Consider the following 10,250-nt stretch of genomic DNA (forward strand, 5'->3'; position numbering starts at 1 on the left):
ACCTAATTGCTACATTGTCTATGCGAGCCATAGAGTATATGGTAATTGTTTCGTTTTCACTGACCTTGTTGGCTCGGTTCAAACTTTCATCTCTGATAGCCTAGCTTCATGTTAGCCTAGTACTAAATTGGTATTTGCTGATTTTTTAATGTTATGTTTTATATACTTAGGTCGTCTTGCAGGAAAAAATAAATCTAGATTTAGTAGTTAAACCTGGCTTAAGATTGACAGTTCCATACATTTTGACACTACTAAACTGAGGTTAACACTAACTCGAGATTTATGTGTTTCCAGCAAGTAGCCATTAACGTGCGAAGAGCGAATACAATATTTCTATTTCTATTATTTCTATTTATTTATGAATAGTTTTTTGTAAGTATTGTAACTTCATAAATTCTGTTTTTTGGGCCAGTCAGGCAAAGATGAACCTTTATAGGATTTCTGCGTTTTTTATCTGTATGTTAAGATTTTTTTTTAGGGAACGCGCAATAGAATAAAATATAGCAAGTACAAATTTTAAGCAAAATAGCACAAAATGTAAAAACAAAAACATTAATGTCGTCATAGACATAATTTAACCCATAGGTACACATAATAATTAAACCCGTTTGAATTTAACCCATGACTAAAGAACACACAAATACAAAACAACAATATACAAACAAGAACATTGTATTTGTGTCCCCTTGAAAGCAAAACGGTCGCTGACTGATTATATCTCGAGGCGATAGACGCGGCAGAATAAATAGTAAATTAATATTGTCAAAAACATATAAAAATATTGAAATAAAAATATTTATTCTAACATTTTTTTTTGTTACAGATACCAACATGGACGACTGACCACGCTTAGTGATTGTGAACTAAACTAGTGAACTAAAGACTGATAGTGTTATTTATTTAATTTAAAAAATAATATAAATTATAAAAAAAAAGTTAAACCGGACATGGCGTTCTCAGCATATTTTTTAGCGACTGCGGCCTTCGTCATAATCGGTAAGTCGTTTTAAGTACCTAAGAAAAATGTAGACATTTCACACATTATGAGCACCATTTATATTTTACATTAAATACCTATAATAAGATATAAATTGCTCTCAACAAGCAAAGAATTATGCGTGGTAAAATGCAGTTAACATTTTATTTCTTCATAAGTCAAGTGACAGTTATTAGAGCTTTTACCTTACAAACCTTTGAAGTATGAACTCCCAGCCAGTTTACGGGTTCTAAAAGGTAGTTCACTTTTTACCCGACTCCTCGAAGGAGGATTATGCTTTAGGTCATTAATGTTGTTTGTTTTAAACGCGACAGACATTAAGACATAACAGTGCACGTGTATTTATCACTAGATCTTTATCGCTTTAATGATCTATGGATCAATGATCGATGGCGGCGCGTGCGCGTCGATCCTGTCAATAACCGTTAACGTGACAACTTAGATTAATTATGTTAATATAGTGTTCGATTTTACACCTTGATTAATGAGGTTTTTAGAGTTCCATCGACTAAGGAAATAAATACGTAGTAATGACATTGACCAACGACAAGATATGCGAGCGCGCGAGCGCACGTGTGTGTGTAATAATGTGTATATGTGAGTATGTGGACCAGAAGCATTTTGAAACCTACTTATAATATAAATGCGAAAGTTTGTGTGTGTGTGTGTGTGTGTGTGTGTGTGTGTGTATGCTTGTTACTCCTTAACGCTAAAACGGCTGGACACATTTAGATGTAATTTGGTACGTAGATAGCTGGACATCTGGAATAACGCATAGGCTACTTTTTATCCCGATATTCCCACGGGACAGGGATAAAATCTTGAAATTTCAACCGCATTTTGGACAGTTGTTTTTAACACTACCTCAATGAATACCACGATATACATTTTGGGAATTCCCAGGGGAATTTCGTAAAATCCCGGAATTTCAATTGTAACTACCAGATCGAATAGTTAAGGCGTGCGAAGCCGCGGGTAAGCCCTAGTTGTTAATATTATGTGTTTTATGTACAATAAAGTGTTAGGTACTTATACTAAAACAATACTATACATTACGTCCCAATCCTGATCGATAATTACGTTAATAATATCTCTTAAAGTTTTCCTTCGTTGTATTATATAAAAAAAACTTCTCTAACACTGTTTTACGACGGAACCCAAACAAATATTGAATTTTTATCTTCATGAATAATTTCACAAATAAATTAACAAGTTTTATTTTATTCATGCATAAATTGAAATCGTGATAGTATTTTAATTACAACTCAAGTAAGACTGTTCAACCTCATTAATTAGTTTAATTAATTAAAAATAACAGAAGTGCATGCTAATAAATTGTGTAACAGCTGTTTCAAAATAGTTTACACATTGGTATCGGTACAGTCACCAGCATTAATATCTGCCACAGCGGAGCGTGCAAAAACATCTGCCACGTCCTTACGGCCTTAGAAATATAGTCGTATCAGATATTTATGCACGCTTGTTGTGTCAGATATTGGTGCTGGTGACTGTACTTGCCGTGCTTTTTGTTTTCTGTACTCTCATTCCAGTCAAAGTCAAAATATCTTTATTCAATTTAGGCTAAAACAAGCACTTATGAATGTCAAAAAAAAATCTACCACCGGTTGTCATCTAAACTACATTTCCGTACCAAATTTCAAGTACATAATTATTATGCCATCAACCTTTAAGGAGACGGTCCTGGCTGGACCACCAGGTCATCACTATCAGATTATTTAATTATCAGGAGCCATACAAAAACCCACGGCAAAGTTGAACTTTGAAGCGCAAAAAATAATTGCATTAAAACGAAACCTTAATTGGTTGCATTCTTTCGCGACCGCAGATATTACACGGATTACCCACTGACCGCCTTCTGTCAATCACATTTAGCGGGACGAAAGCGATACGAATATATCCGGTAAAAAATGCTAAAAGAACTTAATTCATTCATGCAAGATTTAAACGCCCCCGGTAACTGTTCTTTGTGCTCCGCCGCTTTTGTACATAAATCACATTTTTTTTTATATTTCCGCCCCCTAAAGTTACTTTTTTTTTTACAATAACCTAACCATAAAAATTTCATTTTTAATACAAGCTTTTTTTGCTGACTGTACTTGTTGTTGACTGTACTTGCATTGTCACGCAAACTACATTTGCATACCAAATTTCAAGTCGATGCTATTAACCGTTGAAGAGTTCCGTCCTGCGGAGACGATTCTGGCTCAACTACCTGGACGTATTTGGGAATACAGGTGTGATGTTTGTTTTTGTGTGTGTGTGTGTGTGTGTGTGTGTGTGTGTGTATATAATATATATTTCGGGGATCTCGGAAACGGCTCCAACGTTTTCGATGAAATTTGGTACGAGTATGTAGGGGTTTTCGGGTATAATAAATCGACCTAGCTTGGTTTTATTTCTGGGAAAACGCTTATTAAAGAGTTTTAGCCCGAGCAAAGCTCGGTCGCCCAGGTACTTTTATTTTACCCAGGGAAACTACCCAATGAAACACACGTTTCTGGTGCGCTATTTTACTTGCGCGTACGCCGTCGCGTCACGTATACTGTGTTACACTGAACTCGGTTTTTTACATACACCTTAGCGGTAAATCTTTGCATACAGCGTGTTATAAAACTGCCTGTTTACGCTGCAATTAAGTTGGTGTGTTGACTAACTGTTTAATGGAATATCTGGTTGGCTAAGGTATAAACATTTGTTTAGGTCATCTTTATTATATTGGCCGTAGGACGTTCATAGGCTTTCCCCATAGACCTCAAGTTGCTTCGGTTGGCAGCGGTCTGCATCCACCGTGAACCCGGGGTTTTAACCAGGTCATCCGTCAATCTGGTTGGTGGGTGGGTTATTTAGGTACACGCATTATATACAAATATGTTATAACAAAAGAAAAAAAACTAAAATGAACTTATTCGAAGCCTAAATTAGGAATTTGTTGATTTTAGATTTGATTTAGTATTTTTACAAGGTTTAATTTAACTTGTCATCAATCTTCTAATAATTGAATTGACTTAAAATTTGTTACAAATGTGAAATTTGCGTGACAATTCAAAATCTAGACACGCAGTAGCGGGTCAAGCCAAGTTCAATCTAACATAGTATTTTCACAGAAGTATCCAGGCAAACTTGTAAATCTATATTTTTGTTGCCCTCGACTTTGTCTGCGAATAACTCGTGGATCAGATCGCGGGGGTTTTGATAGTATAAAACTATCCTATATCCTTCTCAGGGTCTCATTATGGTGTTCCCTTCTTTCGCAGACAGAAATATCATAGAATTTAGTTCCGCAGAAAATGTCTCAATTAATATAATTTGGTTCTTGTATTTTTAGAATATTATTGCTTCAATGACTATTTACTCGAATGAAACATATTTCATAGAAAAATAATTCAATGACTTTATAAATCTCATTTTATATTTCACGAACTTATCAATTATTTTTAACAAATATTGCTTATTCAGATATACGTTAGAATAGGTTAGAAATCGCTGCTAGAAAGTTAAAATGTTGCCTGTAAAATAACATACAACCCTCATACTATTTCATAAATCATATCTTACCTTATCTTTAGGTACCTACTTAATTTAACACAATCGGTTGAATAAGCGTGAAAATTCCATACTTAATAGTTTAACATGTATTTATGTAAAAGTCGCGCATACTGTGAACGGAGCGATGTAGCTTAGCGCCAACCCACATTTTTTGGGCACGATGCCACACAAGGCCGCGCGAATTAAACGCACAAGTATTGTGCTCATTTAGGGTTCCGCGGTTACGAAAAAACTTACGAACACTGTCACATATTTGATTTGAATGGTTTCTTAGTTACAGTTGTTGATGACTTGGACTGTCATTCTATTATATATTTATCCTAATAAAGACATGTACATTTTAATTAATTTAATTACTTAACAAATTGGCGACGATGTCGTTTGATTTAAAGAAAGGCAAACGTGCGCGTGCCACCCTACGCGGTGTACTAACTAAAACGTACAACGCATTTCAAGATGAACAAAACTTACATACTTACGAAGAACTAGAAACCCGACTTCTTACACTACAAAATACTTACGATGGCTTACAAAATATACAATGTCGAATAGAAGAGGAGACGGAAGAGGAGGATCTTGAGGTAGAAATGGCATACAGGTATGAGATTGACGAGATTTATACGAAGTTACGCACAAAAATTTTACGATTGATAAATGTATACAAAAATGAAAGTAACATACCTCCTATAACTCAAGTAACCTCCGTCACGAATGCCCATCATGAGGCACAACCGAGAATTAATTTTCAACCATTTCAAGCCAAAGAGACTTTCAAAAATTTCATAAAGCGGCTTTCCGTTTATATCCTACTAAATAACATCACTCATCCTAAAACGAAAGTTTATACCTTACTGTCTACTTTACCTCCAGATATCCACGAAAGATTATATGACCTGTGTTCTCCCGAAGAACCGATCGATAAGACTTTTGAAGAACTTACAGATATTTGGATAAATTTATAGACCCTAAACCAAGCATATGGGCGTCGCAACATAATTTTATATCACGTTTACAACAAGCCGATGAAACAATTGCAATCTACGCGTCAGAATTGAAAAAGTTATCTCTAAATTGCGAATTCAAATGTATACACTGCAAAAACCTACAGTTGAATCATTCTTATCACTACAGTTCATACGGGGATTAAAAGATGGAGATATTCGTACAAAAATATTACAACAGAAGGAAACACACTGTTTTCTAATTTAGTGGATACCGCCACGTTGATGGAAAAGGGAAAAACTGAAAATTCAACCATGTCTGTATCAATTCGTCATACATCCTTTGACAATATGAATAAAGTATCGAAAGCACCAAGATACGCTTCAAATCCACAAACCATCAAAGACCTGAAGGGCAAATGTTATCGATGTGGTAAAACCGATCACAAAGCGAATGAATGTGGCGCCATAAAAAGCACGTGTCGCAAGTGCCAAAAAGAAGGCCACTTAGCTCGAGTCTGCTTACAAGGACGTAGAAGTAATAACACAAACTTACTTGATTACTCTACAAGCAGCCTCAGCGCCAACAGCACAGCGGAGATCAACTTAGTAAAAAGTGAAATCTCTGACAAATACATTATACCAATTGAAATTGAAGGTACAAGAGTCAATATGGAATTTGATACTGGGGCTACACTTTCTACTATATCATTAAAAGAATATAAAAACTCAACATTAAAAAGAAAGTTTTCACGACTAACATGAAGCTAAGAACTTATACAGGTGAAGTATTTAAACCCACTGGTGTGGTATATGTCAAATGCACCTATGGAAATCAGACTTTTTACGGAAAATTATACATAATAGACAAGAATGTTGACCCTATCCTCGGCCGAAGCTGGATGAAAGAGTTCAACATCACGCTTGCCGATATGAGAACCGTTCAAGAATGTGAAAACATACCGAAACTAGAAAAATTACTAGAAGAGTACGATTCCACTGTATTTAATTCAAATTTGGGCGAAATTCCAAACATTCGAGGCCATCTCACTCTTACAGAAAACTCACAACCGATCTTTATCAAACCTCGTAGAATTCCTTACGCATTACGAACCAAAGTAGATGACGAAATAAACCGCCTTGAAAAATTAGGAATTATTACAAAGATAGACCACTCAGACTGGGCACACCTGTCGTTCCGATAGTCAAACTAACGGCAGCATCAGACTTTGTGCTGACTACAAGATTACTTTAAACAAAGTTATAAAAGACGAACAATACCCAATTCCAATAATTGAAGATATTTTAGCTGAAATGAATGGCGGGCAACTGTTCTGTACCTTAGACATCACACAAGCATACTTGAACATGGTAATGGATGAAGAAAGTGCCTTATTACAAACCTTAAGCACACATAAGGTACTTTTAAGGTAAACCGGCTCATGTTTGGAGTTAAAGTTGCCCCTAGCCTTTGGCAAAAGTTTATGGACCAATTATTACTTGGTATAGATGGAGTAAAATGCTTTTTCGATGATATTATATACAGGGCTCTACAGAAGAAGAACTACTTTGTAGGCTCAGACAAGTCTTGGAGAAACTAAAAGAAAGTAACCTTCGAGTTAATAAGGAAAAATGTCACTTTTTCAAAAGAAGTATTAATTACTTGGGACATACAATTGACAAAAACGGATTGCATAAGAATAAAGATAAAGTCAAAGCAATTTTCAACGCGCAACGTCCGACGAATGTAAACGAACTACGAACCTTTTGGGTATGGCAAATTACTATAATAAATTTATACCTAACCTTGCATCTATTACAAGCCCTTTAAATGCACTCCTGAAGAAAGGAACAAAATTTATTTGGTCTCCGAAATGCGAAGAAAGCTTCAAGAATGTCAAAACTGAAATACTCAGTGAAAGAGTCTTATTACACTTCGATCAGAAAAACCATTAATTTTAGCAACAGATGCGTCACCTACAGGACTGGGTGCAGTACTTAGCCATAGACTACCGGATGGCTCAGATCGCCCAATAGCATTTGCCTCTAGATCTCTAACTAATAGTGAAAAGAAATACAGTCAAATCGACAAAGAAGCAACTGCTATATTCTGGGGATTAAAGAAATTCTTTCACTACTGTTATGGTCGCAAGTTTACCCTTATCACAGACCACAAGCCACTGACTTCAATTTTCCATCCACATCAAACCTTACCAACATTGAGTACGATGAGGCTATTCCATTATGCACATTTTCTATCTGGATTTGACTACAATATAGAATATAGAAGTTCTTCAAAGCATTCCAATGCAGACTACCTCTCACGATTTCCTGTTGAAAAAGTTAACGACAGTAATATTGACCAACATGGCATATTTCAACTAAGGCAGATAAACACATTAAACATTTCACCCGAAATTATTTCCAAAGAAACAAAAGAAGACCCAGAACTACGGAACTTGTTTCAAACACTACAATCGGGAAATTCACTTAGAGAATCAGGATACAATGATAACGAATTGACACTGCAAAATGCAGTCGTTAAGTTTACCCTTATCACAGACCACAAGCCACTGACTTCAATTTTCCATCCACATCAAACCTTACCAAATTGAGTACGATGAGGCTATTCCATTATGCACATTTTCTATCTGGATTTGACTACAATATAGAATATAGAAGTTCTTCAAAGCATTCCAATGCAGACTACCTCTCACGATTTCCTGTTGAAAAAGTTAACGACAGTAATATTGACCAACATGGCATATTTCAACTAAGGCAGATAAAACATTAAACATTTCACCCGAAATTATTTCCAAAGAAACAAAAGAAGACCAGAACTACGGAACTTGTTTCAAACACTACAATCGGGAAATTCACTTAGAGAATCAGGATACAATGATAACGAATTGACACTGCAAAATGACTGTATTCTAAAGGTACAAGAGTAATAATTCCTCGAAAAATTACAGCAACAAATTTTAGACGAACTTCACATTGGCCATATTGGGATTTTTAAAAATGAAACTTCTGCTCGTAGCTTCGTATATTGGAAAAATATTGATAAAGATATCGAAACTAAAGTGAAATCATGTCGAACTTGCAGATTACACCAAAATGAACCTCCTAAAGCCCCACTACATCATTGGGAAGATCCAACGGGTCCTTGGCAAAGAATTCATATTGATTTTGCAGGGCCTATATCTGGCTATCAACTTTTTATTGTAGTGGACGCCTTTTTCAAAATGGGTGGAAATTATTCCTACTAAACGATGACAAGCTCATTCTGTATTCAGAAATTAGGTGGACTATTTGATACTTTTGGATTACCCTATACAGTAGTATCAGATAACGCGAGACAATTTGTCTCCCAAGAATTTGAAAACTTCCTACATACCTCTGGTATTGCACATAAAACAATTGCGCCGTATCACCCGGCTACAAACGGGCAAGCGGAACGTTTCGTACAGATTGCCAAACGAGCACTGCATAAATAGAGGGAGAGTGGCGATATCTCACAGAAAATCCGTTTAGTGAAACATGTTCTTCGAGCTACACCAACTTCCTCAGGAGACTCTCCGTATGTTATTATGTTCGAAGAAGGGAAATACGAACAAGATTGGCTGCTAAGATCAGAGCAGTTCCTAAACCACCCCCCAGACAGCCTCGACACGGTACAGACGGGAGAGAGTTCAGTCCCGAGCCAGAGTCCAAGCAAGGGACTACTCGGTATCGAAAACCAAATGGGAGTTTGGCACTGTAGTCCGCCGTCTCGGACAGCTACATTACCAGATTAGGACAGACAGCGGACTCCTGTGGATCCGACACCTGGACCAGCTACTCCCTGCTCCTCTGATTCACGGCGGAGGCGTGTCACATATTTGATTTGAATGGTTTCTTAGTTACAGTTGTTGATGACTTGGACTGTCATTCTATTATATATTTATCCTAATAAAGACATGTACATTTTAATTAATTTAATTACTTAACAAACACAAAAATATTTTGCAAAAACGTTTTTATTTTAGACACGAAACATACTAAAAAAATTTTTTTTTTCGACTGGATAGCAAACGAGCAAGTGGGTCTCCTGATGGTAAGAGATCACCGCCCATAAACATCTGCAACACCAGGGGTATTGCAGATGCGTTGCCGACCTAGACGCCTAAGATGGGATACCTCCAGTGCCCGTATTTTCACCGGCTGTCTTACTCTCCACTCCGAAACACAACAGTGCAAGCACTGCTGCTTCACGGCAGGATTAGCGACAGATTATGCAATGTTGAAGACGACTGGCATCGAGTAAGCGTATCACCGCTTACCTGTGGCACGCACGCTGCACCTACATAGCACTCCACTTGTTTTTATTCTTACGTGGTTCGCACGCAGGCCAGCGTGGAATTACACACACACACACACACACACACACACACACACACACAATAAACGAATGGCTGTTTATTTCCTACTATTTATTTGTTTATTTCATTGCATTGATTTGCATTTATACAAAGAAGGCGAGAGATTATAATGAAAGCGAAGCTATTAGGTTATAACGGGTGTGGCCTGTAATACGGTATTTGACAACTCCTGATTTTGTCATATCTTAATATTATTATGAAAATATAGATATGCAGATAGTGTTTAGCTAGAGAAAATTTAAATCGGTTGAAAATTGGATTTATAGTGATTTTTTGAAAAATCTATGTACCTGTCTCTTTCTCAAACGTTTTGTCTATGCAGCA

At 36.5% G+C, this 10,250-nt stretch overlaps 1 protein-coding gene across 1 annotated transcript in view; it reads left to right on the forward strand.

Moving 5' to 3' along the window:
• LOC141441545 (serine protease inhibitor dipetalogastin) overlaps positions 1-10,250 on the forward strand; it is a 120,489-nt gene that overhangs the window by 52,413 nt on the left and 57,826 nt on the right. The window contains exon 2 of the mRNA XM_074106312.1: positions 824-996. Coding sequence (XP_073962413.1) covers positions 948-996 — 49 coding nt within the window. The 5' untranslated portion in view covers positions 824-947. The remainder of the gene's footprint in view (positions 1-823; positions 997-10,250) is intronic.

The sequence above is a fragment of the Choristoneura fumiferana genome, chromosome 24 (genome assembly GCF_025370935.1).
Source record: "Choristoneura fumiferana chromosome 24, NRCan_CFum_1, whole genome shotgun sequence".
Classification (NCBI taxonomy): Eukaryota; Metazoa; Arthropoda; class Insecta; order Lepidoptera; family Tortricidae; genus Choristoneura; species Choristoneura fumiferana.